The sequence below is a fragment of the Rhinolophus ferrumequinum genome, chromosome 8 (assembly GCF_004115265.2).
Source record: "Rhinolophus ferrumequinum isolate MPI-CBG mRhiFer1 chromosome 8, mRhiFer1_v1.p, whole genome shotgun sequence".
Classification (NCBI taxonomy): domain Eukaryota; kingdom Metazoa; phylum Chordata; class Mammalia; order Chiroptera; family Rhinolophidae; genus Rhinolophus; species Rhinolophus ferrumequinum.
The window spans coordinates 86,898,713-86,918,214 of NC_046291.1; the positions used below are offsets into that span (position 1 = coordinate 86,898,713).

General features: G+C 38.8%; 1 protein-coding gene across 1 annotated transcript in view; it reads left to right on the top strand.

Annotated features, from left to right (window-relative positions):
• Positions 1 to 453: 453 nt before the first annotated feature.
• Positions 454 to 19,502, top strand: part of DPP10 (dipeptidyl peptidase like 10) — a 614,062-nt gene continuing 595,013 nt past the window's right edge. Inside the window, exon 1 of the mRNA XM_033112250.1 lies at positions 454 to 1,164. Coding sequence (XP_032968141.1) covers positions 1,093 to 1,164 — 72 coding nt within the window. The 5' untranslated portion in view covers positions 454 to 1,092. The remainder of the gene's footprint in view (positions 1,165 to 19,502) is intronic.

The following is a 19,502-nucleotide window of genomic DNA, read 5'->3' on the forward strand; positions in this document are numbered from 1 at the left end:
GGCTTGGTTTTAGTCTCTCTTCCCTGCAATCCCTCCAAACTTTCCTGTGTGTTTGGCACCTGATATGTGCTCAATAAACACATTCTGAAGGAGAGAGGGTTGTGTTGAGCAAAGAGAAGGCTGGGGACTGACTTGAAATTTGAAGACTCTAACACGTGTCCAGGAAAAAAAAAAAGGTGAGTACCAGAATATCATCATTGGTTATTGTTGTTTTAAATCAACCTTTAGGAATTCCACTGGCATCAACCAGGCAGGTAGCAAGAGAATCCAGGCTAGAGGCTAAAGAATGTCCATTGTCCCAAATTAGGAGGCGCAGAGCTTCGGGTCATATCTGGAACAACCTCTTGGGTCCCGACACGTGTTGGTGGCTTCGGTGGGGCTCTGGAGCCCCTGTCCCCTGCTGCCCCTGCGTTCTCGGAGCGCTGGAGCATGCCCAGTGACAGCGCTGGAGCCACTAAGGGCTTTTCATGGGCTCACTCCGCTTCTCCGGGTTTTAGCAGGAGCCCGCGGGGGGGGCGGGGGGGTGAGGGGGCCCTCGGAGCCCCGCAGCCTTGGCCGTGCGTGTGAGGAGATCGCGAGCCGCGCAGGGTTCTCCCACGTTGCGGTTGCTCCGGAGATGCTGGAGCGCGGCGCCCCGCTGCTCCACCTGGCGCGCTGAGCCCGGCGTGGAGAGCCCCCGGGCGGGTGGGGGGCGCGGACTGCGGTAGAATGCAAGCCCGGCTCCTCTGGCTCTGCGCGACGACGCTCCGGCGCGGTCAGGTGCCCCTCGCCCGCCGCGCGCCGCTCCACTAACTTGCCACTTGGTCGTGTCTAGTCTCCGAGGCTCTGTAAGCTTAGGGGTGGTGGGGGGCGGGGGGACTGGGGAGTTAGAGGGTCTGCGGTAGCCGAAGGAGGGATCCTGCAAGGGGGAGCCTGCCTGGTGCCGCTCGTCTTCCCCTCCCTACGCTCCCCTCCCCCCACCCCGTCGCTGCCTGTTTCCCTTCCGCCAATTCGGAGAGCGTCGGGCGCCTGTGACATGCGATCGCTGCCAAGTGACGGTTCCCGAGTCTGAAGTGCCGGTGAGGAAGTGAGCGCCGACGCGGGCCGCCGGGGATGACAGCCATGAAGCAGGAGCAGCAGCCCACCCCGGGGGCCAGGGTTAGCCAGGCGCAGCCGGCGGACCAGGTGAGAGTTGGCAGCAGCGGCCAGGCCCTCCCGAGAAGGGAGGCTCCAGCCCGCGCTCCCCCGCCCCTCCTGCCCGGTTCAGCTCCCACGCCTCCCTCTCCCCAGCCTCCCCCCGCCCCAGTTCCAGGCTCTCCTTCGCTCCTCCATGGACTCCGCAGGAAGTTAGAGCATCTGAGTGCGCTCCCGGGCTGGGCGAGAGGATGCGCACGGTGGAGAGCCGCGGGGAAGGGGGTAGAGAGGTAAAGGCTTCGGTGGCCCGGGAAGCCCTGGCGGGCGGGCCACTGAGGGAGGGAGAGGTGTCTGGGGCCAAGGAATGGGGGCCTCTTGGTTTCTACTAACGCACATTGGAGGAATCGCTGCGCTCCCGGAGGCGTCCATCCACAGTGTTGGAGCCCTATCTTCACGTAGCTGAGACGAGCGCTGGTCAAAGCTACCCGAGTAGGCAAATGACCTTTAGGCTGGATGAGTTTTTCCTTTTGTTTCTTTTTTTCCTTTGAGGAGACCGGGATGGGGGAGCGGGTGAAAGGGGGAAGAGGGTTTACCAGGCATCTGTGGTCTGCTGATGGGAGCGGAGCTTGGGAGCAAAAAGACATTCATTCTTTGGAGGAGATGAGAAGATACTGGCTTTGGTGATATGCCGGGTCCAGATGTGCTGTGTCTGCAGAGATGAGGTGCCCTGTGCTGGCTGAGGGTTATTTCTGTCCCTTGAACGTCTTTCCTCACCGACCACCTCCTTTTTTGTTGCGGTCTTTAGGGATCTGTAGCCTAACCGTACGTTGGAATCTCAACTTCTCTCTGTCCCTGGATTGGGTGACTGGGGAGTTCTGTGTCGCTTTTTGCAAAGTTGTAGGGTCGGGAGCGCTAAGGTGCCCTGGCGAGCAGGAGGGAGGCTGTGATGCGTGGGCTCCAGGTGCTGACACTTTTACATCAGTTAGAGACTGAGACCAGAGGGCTGCACTTAGGTCCGCGGATAGCCACGAGGCTGGAGCACAGAGGCGCCGGGGCACGGAGATGGGCCCTTTGCCCCAAGTGCACTGTTGAAGGCCGCCAGACGCGTTTCTGGCAGAGACACTCCCAGCTCATTGCTAGAAGTGGGGTGAAGGGGAGTGCAAGCAGCTGGGCTGCAGGAGCGGCTCCGTTTTCCCATATTCTAAGCACTGAGGAGCAAGTGAAGGGGAGCTGTTTAAATTGCCCAGGAGGGGCCGTGAGGAAGAAGAGGCGATTCGGGGGCTGCTGTTACTAATATTCTTGTCTTGGTCATCTCTCCCGGCTGGTGGTCTCTCCCTTCTCTCCTCTTCTCCTTCCCCTCGCGTGTTTCATACAGGTGGTGAGGATTTCCCAACGCCTTAACTCGCCCCCTTCTCCCTTTACTGGGGTGAATGTTGCAGTTTATACAAAGCAGTTTTCTGTTTTTAAACCATCCTCTTTGCTCCCTACCCTAAGATAAGCATGAAAGTGTTAAAACATTTATATTATATGTCCCTTCCCCATATACCTCTTTTTCCTGCTCTTTTCAGCACACACTACAAGGTCGCCTCGACTGGGTAGCAGATTATAAAAATAATTTCAGGAGAGAATTTAACATCCTCTTTCAGGCTGACAGCCCTTAAATTTCATTAACACGCTGCTGAGTCTCTATTGCTCTTGGAATGGTGCTACCAATAAGAATGATTAGTCAGGTGAGAGTCCCCACATGAAATCTGTGCTCACTAACCTGTGACACCAGCTGGTTACTTGAGGTGCTGCAAAGGGTTCAGTGATGGTGGAGGCGGGGAGGGAGAAACCGAACAGAGCCCTCGGAAGTGGAACGTGTATGTGTAAACAGTGGACAAGCTGTGTATGCAGAGCAAAGCCTTTTGTCAGGACAGACCTGGTGCTTCACATTCATATAAAGAGATACATTCAGGCTTGAATCTGTTTTTCTTGTTAGCATGCATTTTTGTTGTTGTTTATGGCCATTCCTCATATTCAGGGAGTGGCCATTTGCAGAACTCCTGTTTTCATTGAGTTTTTAAAGTGCCTTTCTGAGCATTTACATGATTTAAAAATGTCAATGATATGCATATTCTGGTTGAGTTAAAACGAAAGAGATTAATTTTGTAAGGGGAAAGAAAGTCAGGCTGAAATATACATGGCAGCATCTAATTGAGGGTTTGTCAAACACTCCCAGAAAATACCTATATCTGGTAATACATTCTTTGTCTAAAGCTGGACATGTGAAATGATGGCCAGATAATGTGAGCAATTGTTGCAAATGCTGGAACTATTTACTCTCAGATTACTGTTTTTTTATTAACAGTATTAGTCACTGTGGTCTAATTCTGCAATTGTCACACAACTCTTATGTGGTACTAGACAATACCTCCACTTAGACGTGATTGATCAGACTTTTGTAATCGTTCTGAAAAAAAGTGATTCCCAAATTTAAATAAAAAACATACCTTTATGAATTCCTACTTAATGGTTAAATAGAGGGTGTGTTTCAGCCATCAGTCAGTATATATTGATTTTGTGTGATTTAAGCTTTTAAATGCTGCCAGGAAGGTTTTTCTGCGTAGAGATTTTTATGAAACCTCAAAACGCCTGTCCTGAGGCTATCGGACACCTGTTTCTACTTACAGCACAGCAGAAGCCCATGGACTTAACTCTGGGTGAAGTGCTTATGATCATATAATTTGGTGGTTGTTACGGTCCTTTAGAGAGCTCGACCTTCCTGTTCCATCTTATCTGTTACTGTCCCCTGGCACAGGTTGCCATGACCAGGGACACTGCTTCCCCAAGGAGCAGCAGCAGCAAGACTAGCAGGGCCTGTATACTTTTATGAATACTCTGAATCATCGGAAATACTTTTTATCATCTCAGTCGTCTTTCCTTGAAAGCATCATCGATTCAATAAATGTTTATGACAATTATTTTTGTTGTTTTCCTAACACTCCACATTTACAAAAGGTCTAAAATTAGATGCTTTGATTTGAGCAGGTACTATTATTTCCACTAAATTGATTGATATCCCATTTTACATTAAGGGATCCAAAATCTTGAGTGGCTCAGTGTAACTTAGTGTTTTTTAAAGTCACTTTTTAAAATTCTTGCCCTGTACTGTCCTCCAGGCTGGTAAGGTAACATGTATTGAATATGTTTTCCTATTTGATCCTCAAAGCAACTTTTTTGAAGTAGATCCTGTTGTCATCCCCATTTTAGAGATGAGAATGCAAAGGATTAATGAAATTGAGGATTAATGAATACAAAGGATTAATGCAACTTGATCAAACTTGTCTTCATAAGTGATGGAAATGAGACTTAGTCCTAGTCTGTGATATTTAAGATAAAATAACCTCATGTAAGTCTAAAGCCCTACCTTCTAAATTCTATACAATTGCAGTCCCACAGGTCTATCAGAAAAATGCAAGATAATTGCAAATACGGCCTGTGTGCATGTGGTGTGTGTGTGTGTGTGTGTGTGTGTGTGTGTGTGTGTATAAATTTACCTTGAATGTAAAATGGATGAAGAATTTGTTTTAAAGCTTCAACAAATAATAATGGCTCTTGAAATTTTAAAGTTAACTTAACATTTCTTCTTTCAATAGCAATAACATAAAAAGAATCAGACAGGTCTTGATAAGTACATAGAAACTTGTTTTTCAGAAATATCTTTGTATCATTTTCCCTTGGTAACAATGAGACTTTCAAGGTTTGTTGAATGAGTACATTTTGCAATTAGACCTGGTTTAGAATTTGCCCACGTTTCCACCAGGTGGCACCCTTCTGCTGAATCCAATGGGTAAAAATTTCCTAGAATGTTTGTCCTCTCAGCTCCAGGAAACCAAATCAAACCAAAGCAAAAACAGAAAGAAAAATAAGCCAATAAATACAGAAACAAAAGGAAAACCACAACCTTAATATCTGAAGTATGACTGAAAAATGCATTTTTATAAGCAACTATTTGGCTGCAAAGACAGCCGTAGTTATGCATTTTCCTTTAAAAAACTAATTTTGGTAGAAAACCTTTCTCTTACAGTTGAACATGTAGCAGCCTCTTGATGAAATAATTCATGTGTCAAAATTAATTATGTAATGTGTAAAATGCCCTTTGTATAATATATATATTGTACTTTTGACCGTTAGGTAATATTACCCTAAAATGTTTCCATACAAAAGTTAGGATTCAGTATTTTATTGCACCTTTGGTCTAGCAAACTTGATTAAAATTTTCAAATATATGCTTAATGAAAATTTACGAAACTGTTTTTCTTCCTTGTTTCCCTTATGTATAAACATGTCATAATGTAGTCTATAAACTATTTTTAACACAGAACTTCAAAAATAGCTTTAGAAATCGTGTTGAACAACTTTATTGAATAGAAGATTTATTACTTTTTCTCCCAAGCATTCAACATAAAATAAATAGATCTAATTGTTTGGAGAGTTCCTCATAATTTAGTGATAAAAGATGATTTAGATTGCATACAGGCATTATGTAGAAGTCCTTATGATTTGGGAGATATTATATATTCTCTACTATCCCTTAATTTCTTTATTACATATGTATCATGTTTATCTTCATATATATGTGACAGTGTACTGAGTTTACAACGTATCACAAAATATCCCTTGCTCATAAAGCTTCTAATCCCTATCTGTTTATTTCAGGGACTGAGCAAATTGCACATTTAAGAAAGATTAAGCTATATAAAAACAGGTTGAAGAAAATTGTATCATTAAATATTAATGCCACATTATCTTATGAAGTACATTACATTGGAAATAGAACACTGAATTCAAATTTCTCCCAGTCTGAGTAAAAATAAAGCTATTTCAAAATTGTGATTCCTTGAACCATTTATGATTACACAATATTTTAAGCTTTAGTCCTTATAGGCATATTTTAAATTTATTTTCAGTGTACCATGTAGCATACACAGCACTAGAATGTTGCAACAAGGACAAGGAGTTTTTATATCATTGACCACAAATTATCGTTTACTATTGTCTATGGGTTATGCACTGGAAAGCACAGATTCAGGTTCATATCCCAGCTCCATCAGTCATGCCTGTGTTTTATTGGGCAGGATGACTCATTTTCTATATTTCATCTGTGAACAGAGGTGACTATAGGTCTTTCACATGCTTGTAAGAATTAAATGAAATAATATATAAAAGTTTTTGAATAACGCCTCTCTCATGTCAAGTGCTCTCATTAAATGCATAGTCTAGGAATAGGAGCCTGGGGGGGAAAAGCTTAGAGGATCATTGAGCCACCTACAACTGGTATATTATTTTAACATTTTGTAGAATATTGTATTGTTCAGTATACATATTTGTGTGAAAACATGAGTTTGCATATATGCATATAAATATTGTATTAATAGTATAATATGTATTGTTTGGTTTGGACATCAGATCTGATTCGGCAGACATGCAGACTTCAAAATAGTCTGTTACATCCCTACCTCCATTCAATCAAAACTCACCTCTTTACTGCCCTATGCTGTAAGGAGCCAGGCTGAAAGTAAACATTAGCTAATTCTCACTAGCAAGTGAATTAGCTGATGAATATGTTGCATATTGTTTTCAGTGTAATGCATTTCATAAGCTAATTAGGTTGGAGAAAGAGGACGTTTGCAGAACAGAGAAGTGTAATTTATAGAATTATTTTAGGAGGTGAGATTTCAGTCCCTGTGGCCAAAGAATGCTCATAGCATAGGAGCTCTTGGGACTCCAGGGTGGTTGTGCCTACTCTCATTGGAGGTGGGGATGACTGATTCAGTACTGGGCTCAGCATTATTTGAAATAATTTTTCACACGGCTTTTTCTACAGGTATTCCTATGCAATATTTAAATGCACATATCATTTCTTGATGTTTCAACAACAGGCATACCATGAAGATATTGCAGGTTTGGTTCCAGACCACTGCAATAAAGTGAATATTGCAGGAAAGACACCCACACAAATATTTTGGTTTCCCAGTTCATATAAAAGTCACATTGACATTATACTGTAGTCTGTTAAGTGTGCAATAGAATTATGTCTAAAAATGTACATATCTTAATTAAAAAATCCTTCGTTGCTAAAACGTGCTAACCATCACCTTAGCATTCATTGAATCCTGATCTTTTTGCTCATGGATGGTCTTGTCTAGATGTTGATGTTGATGGCTGCTGAGTGATCAGGGCGGTGCTGGCTGCGGTAGTTTCTTAAAATAAGAGAGCAATGAAGTTTGCTGCATAGCTTGACTCTTCCTTTCATTAATGATTTCTCTGTTGCATGTGATGCTGTCTGATAGCATTTTAACCACAGTAGAACTTCTTCAAAATTGGAGTCAATTTTCTCAAACCCTGCTACTGCTTTATCACATAAATTTTTGTAATATTTTAACTCTTTTGTTGTCATTTCAGCAGTCTTTGCAGCACCTTCACCAGGAGTAGATTTCATCTCAAGAAATCACTTTCTTTGTTCATCCATAAAAAGCAACTCCTCATCCATTAAAGTGTTATCATGAGCTTGCAGCAATTCAGGCTTAACTTCTAATTCTAATTCTCTTGCTCTTTCCACCATATCTGCAGTTACTTTCTCTACTGAAGTCTTGAACCTCTCAAAGTCATCCATGAGGGTTAGAATCAACTTCTTCCAAACTGCTGTTAATGTTGATACTTTGACCTCTTCCTCTGATTCATGAATGTTCTTAAGGACGTCTAAATGGAGAACCCTTTCCAGAAGGTTTTCAGTTTACTTTACCCATATCCATCAGAGGGATTACTATGGTAGCTATTGCCTTACAAAATGTATGTCTTAAAAGACTTGAAAATCGAAATGACTCCTTGACTCGTGGGCTGCAGAATGGATGTGGTGTTAGCAGGTATGAAAACAACATTAATCTCTTGTCCTTCTCCATCAGATCTCTTGGATGACCAGGTGTCTTGTCAAAGAACAGCAATATTTTGAAAGGAATCTTTTTTCTTTTTTTCCCCCTGAGCAGTATGTTTCAACAGTATTCAGTGAACCATGGTGTGAACAAATGTGCTGCCTTCCTGGTGTTATTCCATTTATAGAGTGCAGGCAGAGTAGATCGATTCTTAAGGGCCCTAGGATTTTCGGAATAGTCAATGAGCATTGGCTTCAATTTAAAGTTACCAGCTGCATTAGCCCCTAAGAAGAGTGTCACCCAGTCTTTTGAAGCCTTGAAGTTAGACACTGAGTTCTCCACTCTAGCTATGAAAAGTCCTAGATGGTATCGTCTTCCAATATAAGTCTATAATGTCTACATTGAAAACCGTTGGTTAGTGTAGTTACCTTTGGTTAGTCTAAGCCACCTTATCTTAGCTAGATCTTCTGGACAACTTACTGCAGCTTTTATATCAACACTTACTATTTCATCATGTATTTTTGTATTATGAAGATGGTTTGTTTCCTTAAACCTCATGAGCCAACCCCTGCTAGCTTCAAACTTTTCTTCTGCAGCTTCCTCACCTCTCTTAGCCTTCATAGAATTGGTGAGAGTTAGGGCCTTGCTGTGGGTTAGGCTTTGACTTAAGGGAATGTTGTGGCTGATTTGATCTCTCCAGACCACTGAAACTTTCTTTGTATCAACAATAAGGCTGTTTTTCTTTCTTATCATTCATGTGTTCACTGGAGTAGCACTTTTAATTCTTTTAAGAACTTTTCCTTTGCATTCACAACTTGGCTGTTGTGTGCAAGAGGCCTAGCTTTTGGCCTGTGTTAGCTTTTGACATGCCTTACTCACTAGGGTTAATCATTCCTTGTTTTTGATTTAAAGTGAAAGACACATGATGGTTCATTTCGCTGGCACACTTAGAGGCCTAATCTCAATAGTGTTGTGTCTCAGGGAATAGGGAGGCCTGAGGGGAGAGAGAGAGATGGGGAACAACCAGTCAGTGGAGCAGTCAGAACTCAACACATTTATCAAGTTTGCCAACTTATATGGGTGCAGTTTGTGGTGCCCCCAAACAGTTAAAGTGGTCACATAAAAGATCAGTGACCACAGATCACCATAACAAATATAATAATAATGAAAATGTTTGAAAGACTGTGCTAAGTACCAAAATGTGAAACAGAGATGCAACATGAACAAATGCTGTTGAAAAATGGTGCCAATAGATTCGCTCCATGCAGGGTTGTGACAAACCTTCAATTTGTAAAAAACACAGTAACTGTGAAGCACAATAAAGCAAAGTGCAATAAAATTAGGTATTTGTATTAAAATTACCTCCATATATTTTCATACTTGCTGAGTGAGTTTATGTGTATTCTTATCAAGTTCATGTATTAGTGAAACATAATGAGGGTATATACTCCCTGTTTCCCTGAAAATAAGACCTAGCCGGACCATCAGCTCTAATGTGTCTTTTGGAGCAAAAATTAATATATAAGACCCGGTCTTATATTATAGTAAAATAAGACCCGGTATTATATTATGTTATGTTATGTTATGTTATGTTATGTTATGTTATATTATATTATAGTATATTATAATATACCCAGTCTTATAGTAAAATAAGACTGGTCTTATATTACTTTTGCTCCAAAAGATGCATTAGAGCTGATGGTCCGGCTAGGTCTTATTTTCAGGGAAACATGGTAGAACATACATCAACTAAGAAAGTTTGGAAATTTTCCCATCTGAAGACCTGTAAAAGGTCCAAAAAATGGCAAATAAATGATGGAGGGAATGTAAACTTCTTCATAAACACATTTTCTCACGCAAAGTTAGAAATGTTTCTGCTGTAGTGTATGTTGCCTGCTTTGAGAATCATACAGCTCGGTATCGATTATTCCCAGCACACTATTGTTTGGAAGGGTGTACTGACATAATCCACAAGCTTTTGGGCGATAACCAATTTCTTACTTTTCTCTATGGAGAACAGAGAGCACCTGTTCTCCAAAGGCTTTTAAACCATACACCTACCTTCCCCTCCCCCGGTAGACATTCTTATCATTTATTAAATATTAATTTAAGGAATGCTTTTCATTTTCAGGATGGTAGAGAAAGCTGTGGCGTAGGTTCAGTGGGGCGGATGAATCTATTGTAGTTTCATTTTTGTTAAGTTGTCCTGAATTCTCAGGAGTTCAGACATACCCACTGCCAGGCTAAATACAGAAAACTCGCTTTTATCCAAAACTGATAAAATACATATTTTATTTTGAACTGTTCTGTTTAGTAATTGATGTTAACAATCCTCTTAGTAATGTTTTCTACATAATAAAACAACATTTTCTTTTCAAGTTAGTCATGCTATAGTCCATTTGAAAATTGTAAAAACAGTAATAATTTTTAAGCCAACTTTCAGATAACATGCTTATTCCATTAACCAGAATAGTATATTCTACAATATTTTTGGGATTGCCAAATGACTTTCAGATTTAATTCTATTTTGGGGAGAGGCACTATGATGTAGGATTGAGGACAAAATCATACAGAATTCAGATTGAATCCTTCTACCATTTACTGTGCAATCTGGGGCAAACTACTTAACCCCTCTAAAACCATTTCTTCATCTTTAAAGGAGGAGAAGATGAGAATGTTGGGAGTTAGAGGTAGTCTATGTGAATGGCCCATGGTATAACTTAGTATTTTTATTCTTATTGTTACTGTGCTTCTAAATCACCTGATAATGTATTTCATTTTTTTTTGTTAATGCACTTTTACATTTACATTAATTGAAGTGCTGAATGTGTGTGTGTACACATTACCAAACGTACACATAATGTGTGTGTGTGTATACACACACACTTATGATATAAATATACTGGGTATTTTAGAGTCAGATTATTATAATACATTAAGTAAAATAAATTTACAATGACCTGACTGACTTCTACTGTTTTTAGATGATAACCTGTTTTTCCAAAAGACAAGGTCTTCTTTGAAATGTTCATGGTTTAATATTCTCTTTCCAGAAGTTTGGTTTCCAGAAATGACTGACTTAGAAATTCTTTGCATATGGGAGCTGATGATATGTTGAGTTGAAATTTAAGAAAAGTTAGTTAAGTGTGTAATCAAAACTGACCTTACGTCTGGAAAAGCAAAGCCAAGCCAAACTGTATCTTCTCTCACTAAGCTGTATATTATCTGACTTTAATAGTATTGTAATTTATCATACTTATTGATTTTCTCAGGTCAATACGAAAACCTATGTATCAGGTTACAAGATAGCAAATGAAGAAAAGTGAAGGAAAAAGCCATTTTTATTATCTTTATTCCCACCTCCATTTTGAGAGCTAAATGAAGATTCAATTTCTTATTCCATCTGAAAGTCTCTGCTCTGAACACATAAATATGACAAATCTGAATTATATAATTGAGAACTTGAATGGCAGATTCTCCTGCAATTTATTTTCAAACAATGGACCAGAGAGACCACTTGAAGTTGCATTAATAATGCTTGTACAGGGTAGAAGTAGATCTTTCTTGTAACTGATACATGGGTTTACTTTTCGCAAGGGGAATCTAGTCAGTGAAAACTCTGATACTGACACTTTCACTAATTGCATGTCACCTCCTGGAAAGGTTTTAATATGAGTTAATAAATACAAGACATGGCCATTTCTTTTTTTCAATTCACATTTTTTTGAAACAAGTGCTAGGAAGTCTTTCCTTTATGAAACAACCTTTTAAATCAATGTTTCACAAACTTGGATTTACGATTCTTCTCTCTTAGCCACAAAGATTAGGAATCAAGACACCTTTTGAATAGAGGTCAAAAATGTATCTTTTCAAGAGGAAAAGTCTGAAATCCATGAAGAATTTCTCAAATGTGGAAATAGGTAATTTGTTTGGCTAGATTAGCATACAATTTACATTTCGTAGGGTCTATGAATTTATAAATACCTTTTCTATGTACTCCATTAACTTTCAGGAATTTTAAGGGAGAAGATTGTACATTTGTTTTTGTTTTCTTTTTAGACTACTGTAAAACCTAAGTGTCCTAAGAAATAAAGTGAGTATATTTTGAAGATATATCCAACATCTTCATCGGAGCCATTCCTTTTCTCGGATCCTAGAAAATACGCATATTCCACTTCTTGACAATCATAATAGCAGTGATAGATAGGTGTGAATTGAACCTCCAGTTGAAATGAACGAGACCCTCCCTCATTCATATCTATGGAGGTTACTTACAATTGCTCTAAAATGAGGTTTATACAACATTGCTGCCACATTATAGCATTATGGGTGATTCTTCCACATTTGCCACTCCTTAAAAATGTCTGCTTACAGCTCCAATGCCTTTTGTGTTGCGGGATGGTACTTTTGGTTCTTCTGTCTCTCTTTGCATTTGTGCCATTTCCAAATCCAAATCTAATTCCTTCTACCCATGTTTCTGAGATCCAGTCTCTATCCTTGTTGATTCCCTAGCATGTAGACTACTGTGACATCCTCAGTCGCCTTCCTTGCCTTCCCAGATGTCCATAAAGTCCTAGATGATGATAGCATTTTGAGAAATTGTTCCATTCGCTGAATCTAATTCCTTTGTCTCTTCACTTATGGCCATTTTCCATGTGTTGTGCTGCCAGAATCAGCTACTGATAGAGAGTGTCTTGGTGGCACATATGCCTTCCTTAACACTTGACATCAGAGTAACTTTTAAAGAGTTCTTAAGAGCTTTGAATCTGTAGGCAGAACTACTCACTTAACATTTCTTGGCATCTCTATTGTGTTGTATTGGCTCTAGGACAGTAGTCCTTAGACTTTTGGCATCTGGCCTTTGACTTCACAGAACTACATATGCCTCTTCTCCAACTTGCTAGGATAGCAGCTCCCATCATCCATGCAGACACTGAATCCTTAAGCCTCCTCTCTTCTGTTCAGCGTGAATGATTACCCATTGATCTCTATGGTCAGCATTTGAAATTGCAGTTGAGTAGTGGATGGACTAGTGATTGGATGAACACCTTCTTACACTAGGAGGGGTGCACTTAGGAACTCTGGAAAGCATGCAGGTGAATTTTAGAGCTTTCTTGGAGAGTTCAAAGAAACAACAGGCTTTTCATTCACTGGATTTCTTGGAAAGTAAGGCTGTTTCTAGACTCTGTGGTGATTTTGTCAGAGTACCAAGATCCAACACAAGATCTGTGAAACTTTTACATGTGAAATAAATGAATAAAAATATTTTTGAATCATACAGGAATCTTTGTAGTGGAAACAACTAGGACTTTCTATTAATTTAACCTCAGTTTAAACTCTATTTATGAGTTTGAGCAAGTTACCCAGTGTCTGAATCTAATACTTCATTTGGAAATAGATAGTGCTTACTTTGCAGAATTGTTGTGAGGATCAGTAATGAGACAGTTTTATTACCCAGGGGGTGCTTAAAATGGTGATTTCCTTCCTTCTTTCCTTCCTTCCTTCCTTCCTTCCTTCCTTCCTTCCTTCCTTCCTTCCTTCATTCGTTCCTTCCTTTCCCTTCCTCCTCCTCTCCCTCCCCCTCTCTCCCTCCCTTTTTTCCTCCCCCTCCCCCTCTCCTTCTCCTTGGTTATTAATATGAATTGGGTTGCTATACTAGATGGAGGCAAAGTGGTGGAAAATCAAGCTGCTGTATACTGCAAATACCAGCTTTAAAACTCCTTAGTCTGTTATTTTGACCAAACTTCGGAGTACCTTTAATATTGAGCTTTTGTTTTTGTTGATATGGAGGTTATATGGAAGTATCCTGGTACCAAAGCAAACGTGGATTAGGGGTTGGTCATGAACATATTTGGCATCCATTTTTATATTACTTATAAGTACAGGAAAATCAACACAGTTTGCATTTTGAAGGTGGAGAACTAATATACATTTGCTTTTCCTGAATTTTTTTTTTTCTTTTTGTGTCCCTGTCCCATGGTTAAATTCCGTCTCATGCGCACAATACATTCTACATTTGGAGCGCTGCTTCATTCCTACTCAGAGCTACAGTCCTGGAGCTGTAACGATGAATCAAAAAAAAAATGAATATAAAATCACAGATGGTGCAAATATTTGAAAATAAGTAAATACAATCAAGGATTAGCTGCTTGGGCTCTGAAATGTCAGCTTCACATTGCTTATTGGTCACACAAGGCTATGTTAGTTAAAGGAAAACCCAGGACAAAAGCATCATGATGGAAAAAGTCTGCCTTGGAATTATGCAACATAACAAGCCTATAATTGGTATATAACCTCCAAAGTGAGTCACTTTGTAACAAGGAAAAGGTGCTTCAGAAAGGTCACAAAGTACCAGGAGGTTATACAGGGGATAAAAAATTCCAGTTACCATAACATGAAACTGCTGTACATACCATCTGCTTAAACACATGAAGCTTAAATTTTCTACAGTTTCTCATTTCTCTGAGAAAAGGAAGATCTGATGCAGATCATATATGAAGGTCTGCAAGACAGCACTGATTTTTATGAAAGCACACATTTATATGTAAAAAATTCTGGCTCTCGTACGAATATATACTAGTGAACATATGTCAAGGATTTAACTGATTAGTAATGGAAACATCAAGATGGTAGAGAGTGTTCAAAGAGCATTTGAGGAAGAGAGGTTTACATTGTCAGGAAAGAAATGGCATACATTTTTTTCAAAATTAAATACAAAACTGTTTAACATCCAGCATTTAATCTGTAAACTTTTTGGTTATCTTTTATAGCAAACAGAAAGTTTTTGCAATGTATCTATCTTCTACAGTTAACATCTAACTTTGTAGACTCTAGACCTATTTCAATAATAAATGCTAAGCTCAAAAAAGGTACAATCTCCTAAAAACGTATGATTCTTGTGTGGGCTGATTAGACAATGCCCCAGGCTGACATTGCAAAGATGGACATGCAGTCAGACTGAAGTTTTATATACAAGTTCTCAAAATTTTTCTTAACATTTCCAATGTCACAAAAATGGTACAGTCTGGGCCTACACTTGCTGTCACAGCCAACTTCTTAAGCAATAGTATCAAAGCTTCCTGTGGAGCTTCGAGTGACAGATCTGATGCACCAGCAGGGAGGTCTTGGAAAGCAGCCGGTCAACACACTCTGCTTGGGACTTTCCCAACAAATTGGTCCAGGTGTTTTTGAATGATAGAAGAGAACAATATGGTAATTTCATATAGCTCTTTGTGGAGAAAATGACATAGAATAATCGCACACAAGGAGGCGAAAGCCATTCCTAGGATTTAGCAAAATAAGGTTCAGATGAAGTTTTGTGGTAGGTGTCCCTGGAGATGGCTGTTCTCAGGGCTGCCATTAGGAGGAGAGAGATGGCATAGCCACCCACACAGTTTCATTTAAGGCATCTCATAAGTCTTCCTTCCCTTGTCACTCACTTTCATGACTTCCAGTCAAGAAATAGTTCATCTCATCCATCATGGAACATGCATCTGCGTATATTCTAATGCCACCAAGACTTTCTTTGTTCCTTTGACTTACGGCAGATCAGGGGGTGTTAACAGTTTGGATCTAACTTGCATTTATTTGTCTCTCCAGGATTGCTTGGTATGCCTTGTCTTAAGAACTGATGTTTGGGGTCCAGAGAAAATGAGAGCTTGTGAATGTGAGGGGGTGAGGGCAGGAGGAAATAAACTTATAAACGAGGCTGGGAAGCTGGAGAATCGTGGCCTCTACATATTGCAAATCACTTAACCTGCTGTCAGTTTTCTAATCTGGGTTAAAAATAAAGGATAAGTTTAGATGAATATTTTTGTGCTGTGTAGAAAGGAGTTTGGTGAATAATTTTGGGTTTAACAATCTTATTGAATTACTGAAACACCTTTTGCTACTTACAGAAAACTGTCTTACCAAATATTAAGAAAGACGGTGTGGATCAGCATCATCCAATAGTACATTCTGGAATGATAAAAATGTTTATATATGTACTTTCCAATATGGTAGCTACCAGCACATGTGGCTGTTGAACACTTGAATTGTGGTTAGTGTCACTGAAGAACTGATTTTCAATTTCATTTAATTTTAATTAATTTGAACAAGTAGACATATGTGACTAGTAGCTACTATATCAGACAGTTAGTTATAGACCTTTGCTGTTCAAACTTTAACAAGCAAACAGATCCCTTGGAGATACTGTTCTAAAGCAGGTTCTATCTCAGTGAATGTGGGGTGGGGTCCATGATTCTGTATTTATAACACAAAGTCTGTGGATCACACTCTAAGTAAGGCTTTATTTCTCAGCAGCAAGGATTCTCAAATTATAATTCACAGCTTTGCCGAGGCAACCAAAAGATAGGCCTGTAGCAGGATTATACAGTATAACTTTAGAATTATAAAAGGAAAATAATTTCAGTGATGAAATTATTGGTATTTTTATTATCATTGATAGCAGCTAAACTTTTGAGTGTGTAGTATTCATATATGCTGTGTAAGTGCCTATATCTCATTTAATCCTCACCGTAACTGTATATAATAGGTGTTATTTTTATTCCAGTTTTGCAGATGATAAGCTGAAGTTTGGAGAGTATAAGAGATTCTCAAGGTAGCACAGCCAGTAGTTGGAGAAGCTACCTTTGGTCACATATAATTATATATTTCATGACCATCAGTTGTTTTCCTTTATTAAAAAGAGTCTATGATTTGCTGTGTGAGGTTGATTAATAAATCATATTTGATTTTCTTCCACAGATAATAGTAGTAGTAGTCATACTGATAGTAACAGTAATAGTCCTCTTTAGAACTCTGGGCATGTTAGTACTGTCATTTTTATTTTAAAGATGAGGAAACTGAAGGACAGAGAGGTAAAATTATTTGATGAGGGCCGCATGACTTCTGTGAGGCAGAACCAGGATTTGAATCCTGGCTGTCTCTACAGTCCATGTTCTTACCTGCTCTACTAGACAATTTTTCAGGTATTTAGCGAGTACCTGTTTTGTTTCCAGCAATGTGTTAAGAACATGGTTCTGTCTTCTATATGTTCAATGGCAAATATAGTTTACTTTGAAAATGTTTACCATGCATAGTTTCGTGTTTATCCAGAGTATGTTGAAACAGAAGAAAAACTCTTCCATGTTCAAGTGTATAATTCAATTTGTGTGAGCTGTGAAGCCAATTTCCAAATTATGCATAGCTAATTTTAGTCTTTTAAACATTAAGTATCCTATGTCTACTATTTTTGTTAATGAAAAGTGATGAGAACTACAGGATGTGGTGTGTGTGTGTGTGTGTGTGTGTGTGTGTGTGTGTGTGTGTGTAAACTTCACCATTTAGAAAAGTTTACATTTGTTTTCCTTGTCTCTCATGATAACCTTGAGCAACAAACTGGCTTCATTATTTTAATGAATGAAAGGTGAATGGTTTGACCCTGATTATTCAGTAACCTGTGTCAGATCAGCCTTATTTTTCAGAGTTCTCTGTCATTTTGTTTAATTCAATGATCAATGTTAATTGAGTCTGTTTTTGTACTTCCTGATTTTAAACAAATCATACAGTCTTCTTCATTAATTTCTGAATAACACATTCACGTATTTCAAATATCAAATACCATACAAATATATACAGTGGGATGTCTCCCTCCTATAATTGTTTCCCAGCTACCCAATTCCTCATTCTCCTAATACACTGCCACGACTATTATTTTCATTTTTTTCTTTTCTTTGTTTCAGACAAATATTTGCATATATATAAACTAATCCAGTTATTTCTCCACCTCCATTTTTATATAAATGTGAGCATACACATTTATTTTGAAATACATATATAGTATTTTTATGTTGTTTATTCTTTTGATAAAATCTGGACATTATCAAAATAGATCCTCTAACAGTTGGCTTCTTTAACAAAATTTACTTGTTTATTCATAATGAATTAGATCTCTATTTGCCTCTAAACTTACGACCAGCCTTGATGCACTCATGTTCCTGTGCATTTCTGTTCACATAAGAGATAGAAACCATGCTCTTAGCATATTTCCTGACACACAATAGGACTCACTAAACACCTGAGAAATTGTCTGGTGGAGTACATAAGAGCATGGCTCTAGAGGCAGATAGGCAGGATTCAAAACCTGGTTCTGCCATTTAGAAGTCACAAGGCCCAGGTCAAATTACTTCAACTCTCTGTTCATCAGTTTCTTCCTCTTTATAATAAAGGTGACAATACTAACTTGCATAGAGTTCTAATGAGAATTATTACATTAAATACTAGTCTACGACTAATATTATCCATGGAAGAGAATCAAATATGATTTATTGATCAGCCATACACAGCAAATTATTTAATGTCATTTAAATAATTTAATATTTAAATATGTAATAAATCATTTAACCATAATTTAATAAGGGGAATCAATTTATGATTATGATATGTATGATTGTATGTAACTCAAAAGATGTTTTCTCTATTTACTAGATGTGCTTCCTTGGGAATCTCTCAGCCTTTCTGAACATCAGCTCTTTATTTGCAAAACTGGAATAAAAGTATTCAATTTGTTGGCATTCACATCACTGCTTTATATAGTTGTATATGTGTATCTTTAGCTATATAACATTAGTCTGTGGATGTTAATGAGATTCTTTGAACACGTTGAACAGAGGTCAAAGGTCCCTTCCTTCCCATCCCAAGCATTAACTCAGGAATGAGTGCCAGCATTTGCATATTCTAAAAATTTGGATATAATTGATGAACATTTCCTAGTCGAAAATATAAGGGAAGGGACTTTCATTGTCCTATTATTAAAGACAGTTTATACCCTATGAGTTATTAATGTTAAGGAAACAAAATAATATTTAGAAATTTAAATACAGATTTTAAAAACTAATCTGTGTTTTCTGTAAAAGTAAGGAAGATTTTATATCACTGGATGAATGAATATTCCTGGGAAGCCTAAAATCTGCTAATGGACAGGACCCAGCATTGTGAAAATATCACAATTTTATTAAGAAATATGGAGACTTTCAATACATGATGATGAATAAATGTATGCTTATATTTTCGTATATCCAGTGGAATTAACCTAACTTGGGAAAAGGGAGGCATCTCTTTAAGGTGTGTATTATACTTCATTCATGTATCTTATTTACCCTAAAAAGCCTGTATGTTGCTGTCAGTCTCAACTCATTCTCCTAGTGAAGAAGGAAAGAAATAATAGTTGAGGGAGATGGAAGATCTGGGCCTTGGCAGAAACCTTCTTTTAAAGAAAAATTACATCAGTGAATTACAAATTCATGAAAATTTTTATGTCCTTATCCACCTTATGTAATGAAGAAGCTGAGAACCATTTCAAACTCAGAAAATATATTTCATCAAAACATTCCCCTCTATTCCACCAAGAGTATTGAAAATTATTGACAAACATACCAGGAAGAACAACAGCTGTGATTAAATATTTTATTGATCTATTAAAGATGACCAGCT